General features: G+C 34.2%; 3 protein-coding genes and 1 long non-coding RNA gene across 4 annotated transcripts; 3 read left to right on the top strand and 1 right to left on the bottom strand.

Annotated features, from left to right (window-relative positions):
• Nucleotides 1-10,639: 10,639 nt before the first annotated feature.
• On the top strand, nucleotides 10,640-12,631 carry LOC112287270 (B3 domain-containing protein Os01g0905400-like). Its single transcript, XM_024530127.3, has 3 exons — nucleotides 10,640-11,261; nucleotides 11,707-11,880; nucleotides 11,981-12,631. The coding sequence occupies exons 1-3, from the start codon at nucleotides 11,199-11,201 to the stop codon at nucleotides 12,629-12,631; spliced, it is 888 nt and encodes a 295-aa protein (XP_024385895.1). The 5' UTR covers nucleotides 10,640-11,198.
• Nucleotides 12,545-15,043, top strand: LOC112287389 (uncharacterized). Its single transcript, XM_024530326.3, has 2 exons — nucleotides 12,545-13,573; nucleotides 13,675-15,043. Exons 1-2 carry the CDS (start codon nucleotides 12,680-12,682, stop codon nucleotides 14,089-14,091), a joined length of 1,311 nt encoding a protein of 436 aa, XP_024386094.1. The 5' UTR covers nucleotides 12,545-12,679; the 3' UTR covers nucleotides 14,092-15,043.
• LOC112287269 (ribosomal RNA small subunit methyltransferase, chloroplastic) lies at nucleotides 14,306-18,252 on the bottom strand. The gene is made up of 10 exons (XM_024530126.3): nucleotides 17,444-18,252; nucleotides 16,894-17,043; nucleotides 16,618-16,674; nucleotides 16,435-16,533; nucleotides 16,206-16,301; nucleotides 15,938-16,022; nucleotides 15,597-15,649; nucleotides 15,287-15,370; nucleotides 15,035-15,145; nucleotides 14,306-14,776 (listed from the first exon to the last, which is right to left on the bottom strand). Exons 1-10 carry the CDS (start codon nucleotides 17,630-17,632, stop codon nucleotides 14,702-14,704), a joined length of 999 nt encoding a protein of 332 aa, XP_024385894.1. The 5' UTR covers nucleotides 17,633-18,252; the 3' UTR covers nucleotides 14,306-14,701.
• On the top strand, nucleotides 15,076-16,467 carry LOC149988306 (uncharacterized). The gene is made up of 2 exons (XR_016505253.1): nucleotides 15,076-15,166; nucleotides 15,544-16,467. It is a non-coding gene; the product is annotated as an uncharacterized LOC149988306 (long non-coding RNA).
• Nucleotides 18,253-22,890: the final 4,638 nt, after the last annotated feature.

The raw sequence follows: 22,890 nt of genomic DNA, 5'->3' as shown, positions 1-22,890 counted from the left end.
ACGGATCTCTGCAAATGTGTGTGGATTATCAAGGACTCAATAAGATCACCATCAAAAATAAGTATTCTTTACCTTTGATTTCAAGACTTCTTAACCAACTCAATCAAGCAAAGATCTATACCAAAATAGATGTACGAGGAGCATACAACTTAGCTCATATCAAAGAAAGAGATGAATAGAAGACTATTTTTCGAACTAGGTATGGATATTTTGAATATAATGTCGTGCCTTTTGGACTCACAAATGCACCAATTACTTTTCAACATCTTATGAATGATGTTTTTTGTGAGTTTTTAGTTGATTTTGTTGTTTGCTTTTTAGACGGCATTCTAATCTACTCTAAGAATATAGAGGAACATGAGCTTCATGTTTGTCGCGTATTACAGAAACTTAGAGATGCAAGATTATATGCCAAGTTAGAAAAGCGTGTATTCCACACTACTCAAGTTGAATTTTTAGGATATATTATTTTCAACAAAGGCCTTATAATGGATCTCAAGAAGGTTCAAACTATCATAGATTGGAAGATTTCAAGAACAGTAAGAGATGTGCAATGCTTTTGAGCTTTGCTAATTACTATCGAATCTTCATCAAGAATTTTTTTCAAGTTGCAACTCTACTTATATGTTTGTCTTGCAAATACAAACTTGAGTGGAATAAAGAAGTAGAAGCATCATTTGATGCTTTAAAGAAGGAGTTTATTCTATACCAATCTTATATTGTATTGACTTTTTAAGGAATTTTTTATGAAAACAGATGCATCAGATTTTGCTATAGGTGTCGTATTGTCACAAATGGAAAAAGATGACAAACTCCATCCAATAGCTTTCCATTCAAGGAAATTTTCAGCAACTGAGATTAATTATGAGATCCATGACAAAGAGCTCCTTGTAATTGTGGATTCATTTCAAGAATGGCATCATTATCTAGAAGGAACCTCAAGTCCAGTTATCGTATATACAATCATAAGAACCTTGAGTACTTCATATCAACACATGTCTTGAATTATCGTCAAGCCCATTGGAGTATGTCTTTATCTAGATTCAATTTCAAGATTACTTATCGATTCAAAAAATAACAAGGTCTATCGGACGCTCTTTTTAGACATTCTTATCTTGCACCAAAAAAGGAGATGCATCTTTTGATCAACAAAGATCAATTCTCTTGAAGCTCGAGTATTTTCATCTTTGAGCTATAAAAACAACATTGACTGTTGATTTAATATTTATGAAGCAAATTCAATCAAGCATGTCCTCTGATCCTCTTGTTCAGGATATCAAGGATACTTTTTCTAAGTTCCATGATACTTCCAAGTTTGAATTCAAGAATAATCTATTATATTTTGAAGGATGCCTATATGTTCCAAAAGGTGAAGCTTGATTATGTGTTCTTCAAGCTCGTCATGACTTTCCAGCAGAAGGACATTTTGGATACAATAAAACTTTGGAACTAATATTTACAGATTTTTGGTGGCCGCAAATGTGGAAGGCAGTCAAAGATTTTGTACAAACTTGTGATGTTTACTCAAGACCAAAAACTCCTCGTCATCAACCTTACAAACTTTTTCAGCCATTATCCATTCCAAAACAACAATGGTCTTTTATTTCTATGGATTTCATCACGAATCTTTCAATCTCAGATTCTTATTACTCTATATTCGTGATAGTAGATCGTTTTACCAAGATGGCATATTTTGTACCATATACAAAATCTATCACAGGTCAAAAAATAGCTAAGCTTTTTATTATCAATATCTATCGCTATCGTGGATTGCCAAAGGATATTATATTGGATAAAGAAACTCAATTTGTATCAAGATTTTGGAGAACCCTATTCAAGATTCTAAAGGTGGATATAAAGCTTTATTTAGCTTTTTATCCTAAAACTAATGGACAAATAAAATGGATAAATCAAGTTTTGGAGCAGTATTTGAGATGTACCATTAACTATCATCAAGATGATTGGGCAACTCTTTTACCATTCGTAGAGTTTGCATATAATAATTTGATATATTCTTCCACTTAACAAATACCTTTCTTTGCCAATTATGGTTATCATCCACATCTTGATACTTTTGACTTTTCAAATGTTGATAATCTTGTGGTGAAAGATTTAGCAAATCGCTTGTCAAAACTACATACAACAATGATGATATAATTAAAGGAAGCTCAAGAACGAGAAAAGAACAAAGCAGATGCCTATTGCAAGGAGAAACCATAATATAATATGGGTGACAAGGTATGGTTACTTTGTCATAATATCAAAACTACTCGTCCTTGTGATAAATTAGATTATCATAAGCTAGGACCTTTTTTTATTTGTGAACAAATCGATCTTGTTGCCTATCGATTACATCTACTGGAATCTATGAAGATCCACTTTGTATTTTATGTATCTCTTCTGGAGACATATATGACAGTGAATATCTTAGAAAGAAGACAAATGCCACCTCCTCCTATAGAAGTGGATAATAACCAAGAGTTTTAGTTAGAAGAAGTCTTAGACTCAAGGTGGCACCAAAATAGGTTGAAATATCTTGTTCATTGGTGTGGATATTATATTAGTGAATGCACATGGGAGCCATCAAAGAATCTTGTAAATACAGGAAAGAAAATTGAAGTCTTTCATCAACGACATCCATCAAAATCAAGATGAAGAATAGAAAACCTTTGCTATAAAAGAAACAAGATCAAAGAAAAATAACATTCTACCTTTTATCTTTCATTGTAGCTTCTATGTATTTGTAATGAGATGGAGCACCAACAACCAACACATTCAATTCAAGAGCTTTCATTTGCAGACTTACCAGACAAAATATTCTAATTGTCACAACCTTCAAGATGACAAAATCAAGATGAAGATCTTCAAGAACGACATGTCCTTCTTTGAATAGATGGAGAGATACAATGTGTTTGGTATCACAACCTTGGAAGATACTCTCGATGTTTAGTGATTTTATTAGAGGTAGGAACAACTCTTGACAGTGTTCTAAATATTTAATTTGAAGGAAGTTACGAAGGCCTCAACAATGACCAAATAACAGGGTGGTCTTCTTGCCCTGGTATAGGACACTATAGATAGTTAAGAAGACCTATCAACCATCTTTGAAGAGAGTAAAGATTGGAGTATGTAGCAAATATAATTTGTCACATCTTGGACTTCCTCAACATATGAAGACTACTCCTCATAGAACTCGTCCCTAGAAGGAGGGGGGAGATAATATCATGGATATATACATTTATCTCAATAGTTACTTATATGATTAATTAGAAGTAGGTAAATATAGAATAATTTCATAAAGTCTTCTGGAGAAGCTTCCTAGAAGCTTTATAAATATAATTTTGACTTCAGATGTATTTGTAGGTTAGAAACTTGGCCAAAAAGCTAACCATGTATTAGTAGCTTGTAGAACAAGTTATCTCTGTGTAGTAGCTTGTGGAACAAGCCAACTATAAGGTGCATACATAGATAACTTATCTTGCAAGATAAGACATGTGGCTAGCAAAGTCAACACATGTTGGAGGTCTTATAAGACATCGTCTCATAGCTCTTAATTAGATAGTATATATGGAGGCAAGAATGAAGCCTTCTTCACTTTTGTCAATGCCTTTTTAATCTTAGTCTTGTTTCAAGACTTTTTAGTCTTCTTATTTTGGGCAATAGCCATTGTAGTTAATATTACATCACCTTTTGAGTAACTTTTTAGTTCTCTTCAGTGATAAAAGAGTATATTGAGGATTCTCTTTCTTCGAGATTCATGTCTTTGACATTGATGAATCCTCAAAACTTTGATCTTGTACCATAAAACTTATCAATAAGATAATTTTTGGTTCTTCAGTGCTTGAATGGTATTCCACCATGGAAGAAGGAATATGATTTGGTACAAATGTTGAAGCAACTTCAATCATGTCTATATCTCTACTTTTTGCCAATTTTATTCCTTCTTGTGGTGATAAATTAAGATTATATATTGCAAGCATTAATTTCTTTAATTATTTTTGCATTTGTGCCATTGGATTCTTCATTTCAATAAGCTCTACTACAATAATCCTTGAAAATATATATATATATATATATATATATATATATATCTAATATTGCTAAAGACAAGTAATAGAAAGAACTTAAGAACAAAAAAAGTATTATAATCTGTAAATTCTATTATGCTTATGTCTTATCATGAGAAAGTAGTAATCCACTCTTAATCAAGACAAGAGAAAGAATTATATTGTATGTACACTCTTGTCAATCTGTCAAGGACATGAACTAAAAGATGATGAATAAACTAATAAAATCCGTGTTAAAGAAAGAGTATCAAAATAAAAATAAAGAAGTTTATATATTAAAAAGAAATTGGAATGGCTTATTGCCAAAAGACAAGAAAATTTGAGACTCTTGAAACTAGACTAGAAGCAAGAAAGGAGTTGACAAGAGCAAAGAGGGCTTCACTCTTGTCTCTATATATATTATCAAAGTAGGGGCTATGTGGCGATGTTCTATTGGACCTCTAATATGTATTGACTTTGTAGGACACATGCCTTGACTTAGAAGGCAAGTTTTTTTATGTGTGTGCTATATGATTAGCTTCTTCTTTAAGCTAACAACATGTGTGGCACATGGCCAATTTGTTTACTTTTTTAACCCAAAAAGTCAATTATAGACACCTATAAAGTCAGAATAATGTTTATGAAGTTTCTATAGAAGATATTATAGAATTAACTTACTTTTACTTACTTCTACTTACTTCTACCTATTTATACAAGTAATTACTAGCTTACATGTGTATGTCCATGATACATAAAACAAACATGCATCACAAAGTTTATTGTCTATATCTTGGATATATGTAATTGTAGATAATTTTGAAAAGTAATCAATTTATTTGTAATGTCTTTTAAATTTATATTAAAATATATAATTAAATTTTACTAAAAATAATATCCATCTTGCTAATCTATAATTTAAAATTTTTTTACTAGTAAAAGTAATATGATAGATCACATTCTTATCATCTAGTTGAAATAAGATATTATCTAATTTCAATTTAGAAGTATCATAATAGACATAGAAAGATTGATCTCATATGGGTGGTAATAGATAAGGATATGATAGCAATTTATCTCTAATTGTATCTGAACCAACTTAAATTTTAGAGGTCTATTCAAATTTTGTGGTCTTTTTCAACAATTTAATCAATGATTAAGCATAGATAGAATATGATTCAATAAGGTTGTAGTATCAATCCATGTATTTCAAAATCTTCTGAACTCTTTTTACTCCATTTAAAGGTGGTAAATTTGCAACAACCTCTATTTTTTCAAGATTAGATTCTTTTCTCTTCTTTAAAATAATATATTCTAATAAAATTTATTTTTTAAATGCCAAGTAAATTATTTTAGATTGAGAGAAATTCTTATTTTTATATAATATTGGAAGCACAATTAAAGGCTTTTAAGATAATCATCTTTTGATGATTGACTACTTAAGATATCAATAAATATTTATATGGATTTTTGGAGAAGATTTGAGAATGCAAAAATTATGATCTTTTGAAAAGCTAAAGAAATATTGTATAAGCCAAAATGTATTACTATATATATATATATATATATATATATATATATAAAAGTTTTTCAAGATGATATAAATATACTCTTATACTAAGCTATTGATACTTGATTATATCTATTCATAAAATTATATAAATCATGACCTACTACATTATCTACTATAAAAGTAATAAAAAATAATAAAAAATAATCATTTATGGCTCCAATCTAGAGGTAGATTTTGCTTCACTCTATTAAATATAGTGATCTATATTATACTAACTTACAATAATAGATACAAATGTAATTTGAGTATTGAATGTTATATGGCTAATTATTTGTCTATAAAGTATTTATTATTAAAAGAATAAGTCTAAAAATATCACATTTATACCAACATATCAGAATAATTCTTTAATATTTATTAAAATCCATTGTAATGAACACCATTTATACTTCAATGAAAAAATAAAAATAAATATACAATTAGATTTCAAAAATAAATTCTTAATTTTTTTAAAAATATATGTATTTTTTGATGTGATAATAGAATAAATTTTTAAAACAACATATACGTTTTTAAATAAAAATCTTTAAGAATTAAACTTTTTAATAATTTAGAATGATTGTATGTATATATATATATATATATATATATATATTACTATTAATTTTTAATATTTGATTATTTATTAAATAATTTTTAATCTATCAATATACTTATTTAAAAAAAACATACTTATTGTATATATATATATATATATATATATATATTAAAAATTTCTAATAAATATCAAACACTCAAATAGCTCAAAAATAAATGAAAAAATCTTAATCTTGTTTAATTAGTAATATGTTAAAATATTTATTTTATTTTTATTTTATTTTGAAAAAAATATTATTAAAAATATTTCTTTTTTTTATAAGATTTATTACTATATCTATATTTTGATAATTTTTAAAAATTTAATTTATTTATTTATGTAACTTTCTTAATTAATACTAAGTAAAAATAAAATTATTAAAATAATATTTTTATGTAATTCAAATATATATATATATGTATATATTAGTATTTAATATTTTATAAATTTAATTATGATTATATTCTCAATAAGTACTAAAAGAAAGTTTAAATTTAATTTGATCCACAATGGTTTTTATCTTATTAATTTGATCAAATAAAACAAATATTTTTTGTATTGTACACAAGAAAATTTTAACATAAAATAAGAAAATTAAATAAGATTATGGTTTTTAGTAATTATTTATAAATATTACAAAACAAGTGTATAGAATTTTTATACTAAAAATATATTTTATATAATTGAATTATTTAATTTATTACAAATAATTCTAATAGATTGTCTTTGTGTGTCTTTTTAATGTTTTAAAAAGTAATTTATCAATAAATGTAATACATATATATATATATATATATATATATATTCATACATGTTTTGCATACAAAATCTAAGTTTCTAAATGTTTTCTAAAAAAAAGCATTCAAGTTTTTAACCTTTATGGAAAATGGATACTTCTTTCAACCAAGCATACATTTTCTTAAAAAATCACGACAAACACCTATCAAAACAACATCAAACACACAATTAAAACACTTAGAAAAACAGATTATATTCGTCTAAGCGCACGCAAAATGGGCATCAACGGAGCAAGTAAAACCTGAAACTGCAATTTTATTAGCGAATTTGCTCACTGAAACTAACTAAACCGTGGCGCCGCATCGACAGTCCCGCTGACGCCAAACTTCTGATCAGTGGACACTTGAAGCTGTGGAGTGCTTAAAGATGAGTATGAATCACGAATCCCTATCATTATGCATTCTCACTCCCAACTTCAATTAAAACCCATTTTAACGATCCAACTCAATGCAGCTGTTTCTGCTCCAACCACGATTCAACTAATTTCATTGTTTCATCACACTTGCAAGATCTCGAGGGCTGAATCGTCACCGTAAAGGGTTTGGATGAGCGGGTGTCACGTTCATTGAGGTTTAGATTGTTTCAGCTCTCAGCAACACGATTTCAGTCCACAGTCTAGTCTCTGATCAAGTTTCGATCAGACTCCCGTCGACCACTGGACTGATACAATCTTGGCATGACTCATATCTGTGAGAGTCGAGAATCAGGGACCGACCGCCAAAGCAGATTCCGTGTCCGCTTCTTCCACTCCTTCCGCGACATGTGTGCGAAACCTCAAAATTCTCCTCAGCACCCCAAAAACTCGACTCCAGGTCCAGGATATCAGCTCCTTCCTCCAACCACTTCCCATCTCCAGCACCGAGAATCCAAACCCAAACTTATTGTGTACTGTTCAGTCCGTATCGGACTCATTGTGCAAAATTCATGACATCACACATTGCGCCGTTAAACCCCAAGAACCTGAAATCCTAAACCATGCGTCAAATGGCTTTAAACGAGAAGTGCTTGAAACCTCGGGAGGGGAGGAATCCGGGTGGGTTGGAAACCGAGGCAGCTACGAACCTACCGTACCACACCTCCACCGAACGAAATCTCCGAAGCTGAGGTAGAGACCGAACCAAGATGGCGTACCGACATCGGCAGCACGAGGAGGTGACGACGTATACCGATAGAGCGTAGAGTATTATGCGCAGAATACGGTCCCAAGGGCTCATGGCCGTCCTCCTTCTCATCCTTCGCCGTTTTTCTGTTCATTCTGAGTTGTTGGAAATCTTCGACAAGTAATAGTAATATTTTTGTATTGTAAAATTTTTTTTTTTTTTTTTTTTTTTTTTAATTCTATAAAAACCATATCAAAATCAATAGAGTTTGATTCATTTAGGAAATAAAAATGTACTAAATGATGAAGAGATATGCTCAAAAGGGCTTCAAATTTGAGATTCATGTTTAAAAACAAATTTAATAATGGCTAGGAATGGGGCATCCAACCTACCTTTAGTAACCATGTAAAACACCTTTGGCTAATTTTTTAAAATATGAATTCTATTAAATGAAACAAAACATTCTAGTTACTAAACTATAAAGTTATGGCCAATGAATTCTTCACTTATCTAATTTCAACATATTGTGAAGAAATAGCATTGCTCTAATAATCTCTATAAGAATTTAAAATTATAAAAAGAAATTGTATAGAATAATCTGGTTGTTTTGAATGGATTAATAATTATTATTCTTTTAGTGATTTTTTCATCATTTCGGTGCTTTAATTGTATTGGCTTTGATACCACCAAAATTAGATTGTGAATAAATATTTAAAAATAACCATGTGTTGTACAAAATAACAATCTCAAAATTTTATACAGATTGTTTTAAAATTGTTCAACTTTTTAAAGAAATTTATAGACTTTAAAATTATTAACATTATTGCAAACCTTGTGGTGTTTTATATTAGTAAACTTTTAAATTTTATTTATTTATTTTTCAATTAAGTCAAGAAAAAAATTATGTGACTTGAAATGAAGTTCTTGAGAAATGTCATAACAAGTGATGAAGTTCTTATATATATATATATATATATATAAGATGAAAAATAAAGGCATTTTAAGATTAAGAGTAAATAAACCTGTCAAATTTTAAAATTTTAATTTCTTAAATAAGAAAAACGTTATTTTGGCGTTTAAGAAATTGTGGTAAAATGTTAATTTACATATTTTGAAAGTTTTTAATCATGAAATGAATTAATATGAAAAGCTAGTCAAGATTGGAATAAATCATATTTCAAAGCATTTAAAGAATTCAAGAATAAGTTGTGATTCTCATTTATGTTGAAGTGCAATAACTCTATTGAAATATACAATATTGCAGGAGACTATCATTGAAAGAACACTTCAAAACAGTTAATTCATTCTACTACGATTAGCAAAATAATTCAAAATATTTTTTATAATAAAGAAAATGCTAAAAAACTAAAAAAACCAGTAATTTGATTAGATCTAATATTTATTAGTTGGAAGAGTATAATTTTTCATGTACAGTACCAATGAAAGTATTTATTGTTCTATGGTGTTATAATCACAGTCTTTCATGCTAATAATATAAATCAGATTAATACAATATCACATTTTTAATTTATACAAGATTCGTATAGATTTTTAATCTAAATGAAAAGAAAATAATATAAAATCTTTGATAAACATTAAGCCATTTAAGAATTAAATCAATGTGATCCATTAAATCTCATTATAAAAAATATTAAGGTTGTACAAACTTTTATACAAGTCACGATAAGCAAACATTCAGAATAAATGGAAAAAAATTACGCCAGATAATTTATATAATAATTATTTTTTATTGATGTACTGGGAAAAAAATTAAATATTTCCAAAATTATGGCTTTAAAAATAGTAACCGTGGACAACACCAGATACTTTTTGAGGAAATAATTTAGTGAATTGTTTTTCGTCTTGGTTTTAATTTTTATTCATTTAAAAAATTACTTCAAATTCTGCAATGAAATAGAAACATCTGAAGCCATATTTTTAGGTTAGGATTCTCATTAAGCAAAAAAGAAAAAAGAAAAAAGAAAAATCAAATCAAATTAAACAAAGCATAAGATTTTTATCCTCATCAATAATTTTTCAATATAAAGAATATAATTTTATATATTTCCTCGATTTCAAAAATATCGTATTTCTGAATTTTAAACATGTCAGAGTGAAAAATAGAGTAAAAGCTGTAAATATTTACAGTTCATATATAGTTTTTTAATATATATATATATATATATATATAATTATAATTAAAAAAAAATTATTTTTTAAAATATATTTCATTTTTTTCACATTGAGAATAATCAAATTAATGTCTGAAATAGAACAACACATAGAATAACGTCCATCCACAACCAAAACCCATCCATCCACCATCATCCAACAACGAATATCATCCATAAACGAGTATCATTCATTCATCCAGGCGGTCAACATTCCCGGCGATGATGATGTGACAGGCTGGCTGAATGAATTGATGCGAAGAAGCCCGCCCCCGCCCAATGATGATGATGATGTTGCGGCGCGCTCCATTTGAAAAGGACTCTCGCACTCACTCTGATGTCTGCTCTGATGGGGCGATGAGGGCGGGGTGGGGGAGAGGTGACACACAGACTCACATTCATCCACCCCTATTCATCCATTCCGTCTTGCAACCCTATTTGCAGCATATTTATCCCACCCCCCCTCTCTCCCTATCTCGCTTCTCCCGCTTCGTTGAAGGATCCTGCCACCGAATATTTTACTTAACAGCCCTGGACCAGCTTCATGGGAGTTGTGGTCGTTGAGTTTTGCATCGAGACTGACTGATTGTTGTTAGTATCAATCACTACAGAAGAGAAAGGCTTCTAGATCTCTCTCTTTCTCGGGAGAGTGTGGATCCATTTGGCTACGACATGCCAAATTCGGTTTCAGATAGCTGTGTTTCTCACTCTCTCACCTGCTTGCTGCTGTTGAGCTGTTGATTTTCGGTACATGCAGTCGGATGTGCTAGGTTAGTTGCATCTGCTCTTGAGCGTCTTGACGTTGATTGATTCCTTCGCAATTTGCATCGCTTTCCAGGTGATCGTTAGTCAGGTCTGAAGTGTGTTAGGATTAGGTGGTGCGACGATCAGTGTTGAGCTGCTGGCGGCTAGAATACACCTGTGCCTGTGACATCGATGGTGCCTGGCGGTGCTGAAGCTGGTTCTCCTCATGAGAGACTAGTTGCGCACAGCGATCAGGTACCATTACGGCTTCTTCACTTGACGCAATTGCGTTGGTAACGTGATTTTCTGGCTCCAACGATAGAGTTGTAGAAAGGTCGTGCTTCCTGTGTCATGGTTTTCAGGGTCGAACTGGATCGCTTCCGGATTGCCTGCGGTCAGGGAAACATTGGGATGGAGCAGTGTATGAACTTGTCGTTGATAGAGTTGTAGCCTGAAGTCGGGATCTTTGTAGCATGGAACAACCGCCTCCGGGCGAGCTACATGTCCGCCGTTTATTTCTACATTTTTCAACTACGTAGACCACTGGAGCACCCTCGCCAATTCATGACGGCGGATGTAATCAAAAACCTCCCACGCAGAAGCTACGTTATGGAACTCCGGATCGAAAGTCAGAATTTTGACATTCAGGTCGAATGCGCGACATCTTGTCTTATCGAAAATGTGGTGTTCATTTTTGCAGGTCGGCCTTTCAGTGAATTCGTTGGAAGATTCCATAGGTATCGCATGTCAACCTTGCGTACGTACGTGCATGAGAGTGCATGGCAACTACAGGAGCCGCACCCCCTTGCTCCATCCTTGTTTCTACATCTCGGTGGACGAGCATTCGGTCGATGGGGGACAAGACTGCTGGATGGTGATCTTCCTCCGTGATTTTTCCTCTCAAAACCTTGTTTCCGCAATGTTTCCATGGATTGGGAATTTTCTGATACTAGGTTTATTGATCGGTGGGACAGACTGTGCCAGAGGCATTTATTCGCCGCTACTTGCCCAACGTCGATCGTCAGAGAATGATTCTCGAGAATGCAGACGGCTGGAAATGGCCTGTGATGTACTCGGTGGACGGCTTCTACTATGGATGGCGAGAGTTTTCCAACGACAACAGCCTTATACTTGGCGACATGCTCTTTTTCTCACTCGTGGAAATTAAACGGTTCACAGTGCACGTGTTCAGCAAGTCGTCAGGATGTGAGAAATCTGCAGGAATTGTCAAGGCGCCGTCGAACAAGGTCCTGAGACCGAGAAGAGGAGCGGTGACAGAGCAACAAATTCACTCGATGCCGGCCTTGGAAGGCCTTTCTAGATTCCGAGAAAATGAATCTGAAGAACGCTTGGAAGAGCCGCGAAATCTCTCGTTCGGAAGTTGCTACGAGCAGAGAGAAGGTAGGGTAGGAGTTCCGCCAGAGGAACTTCGTGACACTGTTGGAGTGCACCTGCGACGCCCACATCATTCGACCGATGACAACCACGTAGTACTCCAAAATCAATTGAGAGAGACACAAATATCGAAGGGCACGAGTCTCGATACACACGAGAGAAGCAAGTCGATGCCTGCGGGAAACATCCATCCACCGCCCTCTTGGACAGGAATGGTGGATTCAGAGTAAGACTCTTTGGAGATCGGGAGGCACGACAGAACATGCTCTACCTTGAAGATGAAACAAGGTAATCTCCGAGGGCAGCAATCACCGAAGCGGCGCCAAACCCAAACCCGGGCCCTGGCTCGAGCATATGTGGAGAAAGCGAAGCTGCGTAAGACAAATCTCACAGATTTGCCAGTGCATGGCATCGTTTCGGAAGGTAGCCAGAATCCTCTCTGCAAAGAAAGTATCATAACGAAGAGCCCGCGGGCACAGCCGCTGCAGAGCAGTGACTACATTGAAGAGAGATCCTGCTTCGATAGAGATGGCGGAGCGATTTACGGCAGCGATGAAGGTCGTTCTCTTAGTCTTTTGCAGCGGGGTGCTTACTGTCGTGACAGACACAACAATGTTTCCGAGGAGGAAGAAGAGGACACAGATGTGAGCCTCCAAAACTTGAGCCACACAGCGACGGGCAAGACGATTATAGCCGATGAAATCCAGAACTACCCCGGCAGCAACGACGTCGACCTGAATGGCTTCTTCGCTGAGGATATACCTACTCTCACAGACCATCTAAATCAGGAAAAGCAGAACCGTCTTGAAAATCATTTACAGAATGCTCCGACTCGCAAGAGAGGGCGACCTCGGAAATACCCAATTGGCGAAGCTCAGCAACCAAGAACCCCTCTCAACGTAAACAGCCATGCGCAGAGAGATAAAGTCCAACCTCTGGCGAAGCGCAAGCGCGGACGTCCCTTCAAGCATCAGATTCTCCCCCAAGATTTTACGTCTCTCAACGGCCCCTCACGACAAATGCGCGACATCTTCATTTCCAGGAGACAACCCGTGACCCAGGCTGAGAAAGACGACGCGCTCACTGCGGCCCACTCGTTCGCTTCCGGAATCGAAGCCACGAACATCGTGATCGTCATGCGACAATCTTTCGTCTATCGCAATTTTGTCATGGTGAGCTTCGATTCCCTTCACATGGTGGGAGCCAAGTCACTCTGACAATCTCGCCAAGGTACTGAGCTGTGGCCGTGATTGGTTTTGACCGCAATAAACAGGGAATGCCGAAGAAATTTGGACAGTGTTACATGCCAGCGGGGAACAAGGAAACAAGAATATGTGATACGGAGTGGAAGGTGTGGTTTTGCTCCTGGAACGCGGCTTGTGGCTACCTCTCCGGCCGGGGCTGGCGCAACTTCGCTCTGGATCATTGTCTGGAGGAGGACGACACGGTCGTATTCGAGGTTATCGCCGAGAGCAAGACCATGGTCACACTTATGGCGCACATCTTCCGCGTTGTGGCCATTCCCGATGGGGTGACGGGATGGCAATCCCATATCTGTCCACCGGATTGCTTCGTAGAGACACACTCCGGGCTCTTGATCCAGCCAATCCCTCGCATGAAGTTGACGACACAACAAGAGCGAGACTTGAAACTGGAAGGCTCCGCGATGACGGACTCGCTCAGGAGCTAGCCTTGGATTAAATTAGCTGGTTGGTAACCAGTTCCTCCTTGACAGTGTGCAACCAGATTTGGCACGAAACTTTAAAAACCTGTACATACAGCTTCATTTTCAAGACGAACTTCATTGATCATTTTCGACGTGGTACCTTTGGTCCTTCACAAGAATCAACCCTCACCAACAGTGACTGAAACATGCGTTTCAGGTAAGACAGACACAAAACACATGTGAAACTCTTGAGAAAAAATATATAGACGAAGGGCAGCACACAGCTCTACTTTGTCATAATTGGTGAAGCCCCGGCCTGGACGGGAGATTGGGGTATCAAACAAATATTCTATTACGAAACGCAAGGTATCGAAAGCAAAAAAGCAGTCTGCATGAAAAGGGTTAAAACGTCTACATCCGAGGAGAGAGTTTCAGAATGAGGAAGCTAGAATAAAAAAATCATTGTACACTGCTCAAGTTCCATATCTCTATTTCTGGCGCCAAATCGTATCTGAAGTACAATCCTCATCTAGCCCAACTTCGTAGCGATAATACCCCGAGTAAAATTGGACCTTATGTGCAGATCTCCGTTTGTGGTCGCTGTGCGAAAAGCTTGTTACGAATGCGAGATCCATTAAATGGTCTCTGGATCATTCAAGGTATTGTGCAGCGCCACGAATTGATCTAACGTCAGCTCTTCTGGCCTCGCCTACAGTCACAGCACCAACCATGGTTAAAAAGGGCAATCCAGCAGTCTACCTCGTAGAAGGTATCGCAAATATCATCAATCACCAGATTGAAATGGGTTATCCATATCAATGGCTGAAATGTGGCCTCAGTTCAAAAATAGTTGTCGAATAAGAACGCGGCGGAAAAACAAGAAACACATTCTGCACAAATAATTGCAAGCCAATAGATGTTTATGTGTATTATCTAACAAAAAACAGTTAAAAGAAACATTACTCACAGTTTCCAAGAGGCCTATTGACGTCAATGCAGACTTTGTGGCTTCAGGGCTGTGAAGATGTTGCAGCGACTTTCGGAGCATCTTACGCTTCCCATTGAATGCTGAGTTAACCTGAAAATGTATCGCAAAAAGGTATGTTAAACACTAGGCACTTCAACTTCTGTTCTGAAAATAACTTAACTTGTAATAAACAGGAATAATGTAGGTTTTGGGTTGGAATGCTTAACGCCCAACTCCGACATGTATACGTACCATAGTGAAAAAAGATTTGATTGATGAGACCTGAGGGTATTCTGACTCTTGCTTAAGGGCAAATGACACCACACCCGCATCTACCTGGCAAGTGAGGTGCCAACACATGCTAGTGATGAAGCCCAGAATAGAAGCGGCAACATTGGCATACATCGAATAAACACAGGATTGTCTTTGTTGGAGTTGTCAATACTTCATCACAAAGCATTGAACCACACACAGCTTGTCTCTCAGCCAGTAATTTGATTCTCTTCCAGAAATCTCATCAAATGGCTAAGGTGGAGAATGGAGCTGCTAGATAAGAACTCACTTTTGGTGGTGGCAAAAAATTGTCGCGCTCAACTCTAAATTTGTATTCTGGAACTGCAAGAAAGCATCGATATCATGGTTATGCGCTGTAATATCAGGTGAGCCTCTCTCTCACGCTTCAACTATTTCGATCAATAACAGCTTTATGCCAAGTAGCCGCAACTCCTGGTTGAACAAATTGCTAACATACAATGCAGCACTCCAGCGAAACCCAACACAATTCACAAGCGAAGATGAACACAGCCCTTTTGATAGTATCACATGCTACCCCCAAAAAATTTAGAAGTACAGAGTCATTAGCATGTCAAGAGAAGGTGCAATAGCAGATTGTACTGTAATAACCTGAAAAGAAATTGATAAGAATGCTGATGGGTCGATACTCCTCAGCATCAGGAGAGGCGTCCACAAGCCGGATCGCAGCTTCGTCCTGAAGAGTTGTTTAACATAAGCCTTCACAACAACATCTGCAAATCGATATGCTTCATGATGTACGCCAGGAGCATTTCAAATACATCATTCCCAACAGTGGGTTATGAGAAATATACTGAAACTCACAACTAAGAATATAGACACAAGAAGTTCAACATTAAGGGCCAAGAGATCAGCGTACCTGCAGAAGAAGGATAATATGGGAAAATGTACATCCAAGAGGAAGAAGCTGTTTCACAACTTGGGTGGTGATGTTGAAAGGCAAGTTGGCTATCACCTGCAGAAATGCATTTGTTCAATTCCCTAAGTTTAAGCAAAGTCTTGAAAGAAACAAATTCCAAGTGTCAATGTAACCCTGTATCTGTTGAAAAATTGAGTAATTAAGAACGGCACGGTTCCCTATTGGGTACCTTGGCTCTGGGAGGAGGCTCTGATTCTCCAAAGCGTTTTCTTAAAGCTTGTTGCATGTACAGGGCCGCTGGCCATTTCACGAAGTCCTCATTGATGATCTGTCCTCCAAATGGAACCAGTCAGATCCAGGAACTATTGATGCAAGCTAAAGAAATTTGAAATGACTTGATTGTGATGCATACCTCAACTTGACCACAGTGCCCAAACCGTTCAGTAATCAACGCAGCCATGTCGGGATCCTGCAGGTGGAGGAAAGTCCGTCATCTCTTTTATTGTGAACTCGACAGACTGAATCTTAACCTTCAGGTTCTTTGCCTAAAATCAAATGCTATTGACATTTTGCGAATTCAGAAGAGAGAGATGCATTTAATGCATACATCTGTTTGATTACAGCGAACAAACTGATATTAAAACCAATGATATGAAAATGCTTTCAAGAATATGGCTAGGATGAAAACCTTTTCTACAGCAATAATGTCGGCTCCAGCCTCTACAAGAGCATTGGTCAAAGAGCCCGTTCCAGGACCTATTTCCAGTACAAGATCGCCTGGTTGAATCTTCGCAGCCTCAACCATGTCAATATTCACTTGGTCGTTTAGCATGTAATGCTGTACACCAAAACAACACAACCACAGATTGGTTCCCGTAAATAACCAGCTGTCCAGAGAGAACAGAATTCCAAAGAGAATCTCAATTTAGAGAGGCAACAAATTACACAAAAGACGAGAGCGCTGCCACGAATTATGCAGGCATAAACCCTAATTATTTGACCCCAACATGGATTCATGAAAGTGAGCGGGATATGGCTCCTGGTGTAGGTTTGTGTGGGCGCATGCAAATTACACTGCCGGAAACACTCGAAGATATCTCAAAGGTTGTGTTGAATTGTGTTAGAGCGTGTTCGGCAAGGAAACCGGTCCTGTTGTAGCACAAATGAGGTTGTGTTTCGATTGGAAAATCAATTTCACAGTGAAAGGAAGAATGGAGACTAATGAACACTGCACTTACTTGTCCAAGCCATTTCTTAGGGCGGTGATTCTGAGATTTGAGAGCTTTCAAGGTATTTCGAGCGGCATCTTCTCGGCTTTGAATCGCGCACACAATTCTCAACCTGGGGCCGCAATACCTGACGTCGCTGTAGGAGAAGGCTCCACCAGGAATGTGGGCACAGCTACTAACTCCCACGCACAGCGCCATCCTGGTATCAGGGTCAAGATTTTCACCCCTCACTACCCGTCAATTCAATCTAGCGCAACTACATTTTCATGAGGTTTGCTATTCCAAACTTCGTCGTTGCCCCAGTTCAGAACAAGATTCAACTTTTAAGTAGAATTGACAAGAGCTGCAAATTCCTCTGAAAACCCACTTGCTTCAACTCACAATAACTTCAAAACTGAGAACAATTCCAAGATCCTGAAAAACACAACAATTGCGAACTGAAGAATCTCCTTCTTTAGTATGATACTCGCAGAAGATGGTTGTTCTTGTGAAAATTATGCATTTACTAAACCCCTCAAAAACCCTTGACCCTCAAACAACCAGGAGCTTCACATCACCATGAACCCAATCCACTGAATAGTTACCCTACGCCATGGCTGTTGTGTGTTTAAGCAACTCCACGGCACCGGTCGCAAAAAAGCTTGCAAAAAGTGATGGAAAACATCATATGAGTTATTCATCCAAAAAAGAGTGAAAAAGAGTGAAAAGCAAACTTTTGATACAAGTTTGTTTTTCTGGTGCTGGCAAATGGGTTCGGAAAGACATAATCAACAGGGAAAAAGGTTCGAAATGATCACTTGAGTTTGGATTCTTTTCACTGTATTTCCAATAGAAGGATAAGAAAAAGTAGAGCCATAGAATCCGTTACAATTATTAGAGTTAATGAAGATTCTTTTTGTATTCCATGTGTCACTAATAAAAAATATGAAATAACTTAAAGAAGTAAGAAAAAAGAATATATAAAATTTATTAAAAACATTGACTATGACCTAAGGCAATTGAAGAAAGCGATTGGATTTTAGCCTATGATAATAGTTTGGATAACCAACTAAATATATTATAAAAGTTTTTTAAACATTGATTTGGACCATGTATTGTGAAGAAAGTCTATAACAATGCCACATATTTTTTATAAGCAATTGATGGTATAAAATTAAAGATATCTAAAATAAATAAGTAAATCAATTCATTTAGATAAAGAAGTGGATGCACTTAATTTGATAAAGTTTCATTTTTTAAAATTTTTATTAAGCTATATTAAAATAAAAGTAGTAGAACAAATTAAAAACCAAGATAAAGATCTTACATCAATATATTGAAGAATAATTGGCATATGCCAAAAAATGGTAAGTGTAGAAGATACTTAAGTTAAGTTTGTAAGTTTAATTTTCTTATAAAATTTTATGGTTCTTTTCAATTAGTAGACAAAGAACTCTTAAAATTTAGAATAAAGATTAATGGTTAAATTAAGATTTATTAAAATTTTAAATCTACTACAAAGTTTACTGGGAATTTGATTAGGTTTTTTTAAGGATTTTCTTGAAATTTGGATAGGATTTTGATTAGAGTATTGTGGAATTGACTAAAATTTTTCTTGAAATTTAATTAGAATTTAATTAGAATTTAATTAGGATTTAATTAGGATTTAATTAGAATTTAATTAGAATTTAATTAGGATTTATTTAGGATTTCTTGAAGGTTGATTAGAATTTCTTTGAAGTTCTTTTATGATTAATTTATGGTTTCTTTGTCATCTCTTAAGATTTTTTTGAGATTTAATTAAGATTATTAAAGAGATTTTTATTTTATTTTTTATTTTTTTTATTAAAATCAAACAAGATATTTTAAAGATTTTTTTTAAGTTAATAAGGTATAATTAATAGCCAAATAAATCTTAGAATGATATCCAAGAAGGGCGATTTATGAACCAATGTAGAAATTAGATCTTGAAGCACCAAACCATGTGCCTACTGCAAATAGAAGGCTCTTTTGTTGATTGAAGTACAAGTTTTGAGATGAAACTTAATAATTTTTTCTATAAACATTGGTTTTGAGGGATTTAAGTGCATATTATTCTTGTGAGAGGTTTGCAAAGTCAAGGTTGTTTTGGATGGCTTTGTTTTTTGTAGAATAAAAAGAAAATTTTATTTTGGTAGTTTTTATAAGTTTTGAAGTAAATACATAGATGAAATTTTATAGATTTGTAAATATTTTAAAAGTAAGTTGTTAATTTAAGCACAATTTAATAGTTACATCAAAAGCAATTAAAGTTCAAGTGAGTTAGGATCTTAGAAATTAGATTCTAAAGATGAATGAAGATTTTTTAGATTTTGAGCATTCTATTAGTTGAATTGGAATAATTTTTTTATGTACTCATGGTTGACTATTTCATTTATATTCATGAAAAATTTGAGAATATGTTAACAATTCAAGAAGGAGATATTGGAGCTAAAAGTTTTGCATATTAATTAGAAAAATAAAATAGTTAATACTTAAGTAGATGAAGAACATTTTATCTTAATTTATAGATTAGATTCTCTTCTAACTTTGTGTGCTTATTATCAATTAATAAATTGAGATGTATGGTGAGTTTAAATTAAGATCAAATAATAATTTAAATGTTATTGAGGTTTGAAATCTACTATGATGTTTACTTAAGATTTGACCAAGATTTGTTATTATTTATTTGAGATTTAATTAAGGTTTTAAAGATTTTTTTAGGATTATATTAGGATTGAATTAGGATTTTATTAGAATTTATTTAGGACTTGATTGATATTCCTTTAAAAAAAATTAAATATTTTTTGTGATTTCTTTAAGATTTTTAATTTTTAATTTTTTTAAAGATTTTATGTGATTTTTTTAGAATTTAATTAGGATTTGTTTTTTGATTGTTAAAGTTTATTTGAAGTTGAATAAAGTGTGATAAGATTCTTAATATTGTTCAAGATTTCCAAGATATTTTTAAATATCTTATATATATTGTTTTTTTTAGTTATAAATTTAATTTTAAGATAAGATTATATTCTTCTACAACAAGATGCTTGCTGCATTTCCAAGAAAAATTTTATATAATATAATACCATTGTTGTATTATAATACAATTATATGGTGAAATAATAAAATATTTATTCTATTATAGAAGAACTTCATTGAAAAATATAGTAACAAAATGTAAGTAAAAGATAGGAAGGTAGTAAAAATATTTAGTATTAATATTTTATTTTTGTAAAAAATGCTTCTATTTATTTTGTACGGCTATATATAAAGAAAAAAAAGATTAAAAAAATGAATAATATAAATAATTTTAAGAAGGAGTTAAGAGTAATTTATAGCAAAAATTATCTTAAAAAACTGAGAATTGATATCTAGAAAGGACCAACTATAAACTAAATTCAAAATCGCATCCTAAGACATAAAATTATATACCTACAAATATTTCAAGGTTCTTTTTTTGATTAAAGATCAAGGTTAGAAAGAAGACTTTAGATAGGTATAAATTGATTAGATTTAATTAAATTTTGATTAAGATTTTTAGGTTTTGTTAGGATTATATTAAAAAAACTTAGGATTTATTTAGGATTTGATTAGAATTTATTTTTTAATATTTATTTAAGTCTTCTTCAATATTTATTTAGGATTTTTTTATTATATATCTTTAAGATTACTTATAATTTCTTTAAGATTTCTTTATGATTTTTTAGAATTTCTTTAAGACTTCTTTTAGATATGATTAAGGTTTGACTAAGATTTATAAGATTCAATTAGGATTTATTTAGGATTCTATTAGGATTATTAAGATCTTTGCTTGTTTTAATTTCTAATTTATTTTTTATAATCAAAAGCTTAGAACATTCTTAAACAAGACATCATATTACATAATACTATAAGTTTTAAATAATAAATATTTTATTTGAGTCTGTCAATAGTTGTTACAGACATACAATTAAAGAAGATTCTTGAAAGTTCTAGGAGATTCTAGAAGGTTTTGGAAGGTTCTAGTAGATTCTAAGAAAGTTCTAGAAGGTCATAGGAGGTCTTAGAAGGTTCTAGGAGGCTTTAGATGATTTACAAAGTTGCTGAAGAAGGATCTTAGGCTTACTTTATTCTCAAGCTTCATAAAAACTTTTTAAAAAGCTTCCTAGGACCTAGTGTCACGAACACAGAAATACAGACTCGAGATCTAACAAGAAGTTCAAGAAGAACTGGCAAGAATTAGTTTAATCAGATGAATAAAAGAACAACACCAGAGAGGTGAGCTAGAGCTCCAAGAGATGTGTTGTCAAGACTGAAGAACTCTTCAACCTCGATTCCAATATATACTCCTATTTAGGAAGCTTCTCATGCAACTTCTACTAACTAGGAAGCTTCTAGAAGGTTCCAGAGACTTGCTTCTAGGAGGTTCTAGAAACTTATCTCTAGAAGGTTCTAAGGACTATGTCCCTAACATCTTCTACCAACTAAGAAGCTTCTAGAAGGTTTCAGAGACTTGCTTCTAGAAGGTTCTAAAAACTTGTCTCTAGAAGGTTCTAAGGACTATGTTCCTAACATCATCCCCTCCTTTAGCTTCGAGGTCTTTGAGAAGCAATGTTGTTGTTAATCAGTACCAACGCAAGAAAATAAAGATTTGTCGCATAACGTCTGTTATGAACTCCAACTGCTGTTCACGAGGCAAGTGGTTCATCGGCCCTTGAAGCCAACGGTAGTGGCCCACTCCTTCAACTTCTGACCAAGCATGAACTTTCGTGTCTTCATTGTGAAATTGTCCTACAAATACACCTTCTCGTTGACCATCGTAAGCAGACTCGGACTCAAATACAATCACCAATGATCGGTTAGTCGGTATCCTCCATCGTCGTCGTGGCGTAGGTGGTTCTTCATCTCGGGGTCGCCTTCGTGAGCTAGTCGGTTGAGATAATCTGACTGGCATAGTATCTATCTCTTGGCTATCCATATCAGAAGACCAAACTATCGCTACTGAAAAAATTCTATTTTATCTTCGAGAAAATAACTACATGAACTATGAATTTTGGTGGTGCTCTCCCCCTTTCTTATATTCTTGGGTGAGAAAGCTTCAAAAAGAAGCTATCGTCGAACCGGCTTAGGTTTATGAGGATGTTATTGATGAAACTATTGTACCTTTTGTAGCACATTGGCGAGATTTTCAGCTGGCTCCCACATTCGCTCATTAATGTCGTAGCCGCATCAATGAACAAGATACTCCAACTTGCCCCACCTTCATCGTGAATCCAGCACCTTTTCAACCTCGTATTCCTCGTGGTTCTCGATGTCAATACTAGGTGGCGGATATTGCACTCTTCCAGGAAAAGACGACTCTCGATAAGGCTCCAACAAAGAAACATGAAAGATTAGATGTACCTTCATAGAAGCCGATAATTCCAGACGGTACGCCACTGGATTGATTTGCTTTTAGATGATAAATGGTCCCAATCTTC

Source organism: Physcomitrium patens, chromosome 10 (assembly GCF_059467195.1).
Source record: "Physcomitrium patens ecotype Gransden chromosome 10, ASM5946719v1, whole genome shotgun sequence".
Classification (NCBI taxonomy): Eukaryota; Viridiplantae; Streptophyta; class Bryopsida; order Funariales; family Funariaceae; genus Physcomitrium; species Physcomitrium patens.
This window is presented reverse-complemented; position numbering and strand designations above follow the sequence as displayed.

Excerpts from the sequence above, each read along its gene's own strand:
- LOC112287270 (XM_024530127.3), top strand. The coding sequence starts at position 11,199 with ATGGTGCCTGGCGGTGCTGAAGCTGGTTCTCCTCATGAGAGACTAGTT. Across the intron at positions 11,262-11,706 it reads TAGTTGCGCACAGCGATCAG|GTCGGCCTTTCAGTGAATTC; the intron begins GTACCATTACGG and ends TCATTTTTGCAG. Across the intron at positions 11,881-11,980 it reads GGGGACAAGACTGCTGGATG|ACTGTGCCAGAGGCATTTAT; the intron begins GTGATCTTCCTC and ends TCGGTGGGACAG.
- LOC112287389 (XM_024530326.3), top strand. The coding sequence starts at position 12,680 with ATGAAACAAGGTAATCTCCGAGGGCAGCAATCACCGAAGCGGCGCCAA. Across the intron at positions 13,574-13,674 it reads TCTATCGCAATTTTGTCATG|GGAATGCCGAAGAAATTTGG; the intron begins GTGAGCTTCGAT and ends CGCAATAAACAG.
- LOC112287269 (XM_024530126.3), bottom strand. The coding sequence starts at position 17,632 with ATGGCGCTGTGCGTGGGAGTTAGTAGCTGTGCCCACATTCCTGGTGGA. Across the intron at positions 17,044-17,443 it reads CTAAGAAATGGCTTGGACAA|CATTACATGCTAAACGACCA; the intron begins GTAAGTGCAGTG and ends TTTGGTGTACAG. Across the intron at positions 14,777-15,034 it reads CAATAGGCCTCTTGGAAACT|GCGAGGCCAGAAGAGCTGAC; the intron begins GTGAGTAATGTT and ends CTGTGACTGTAG.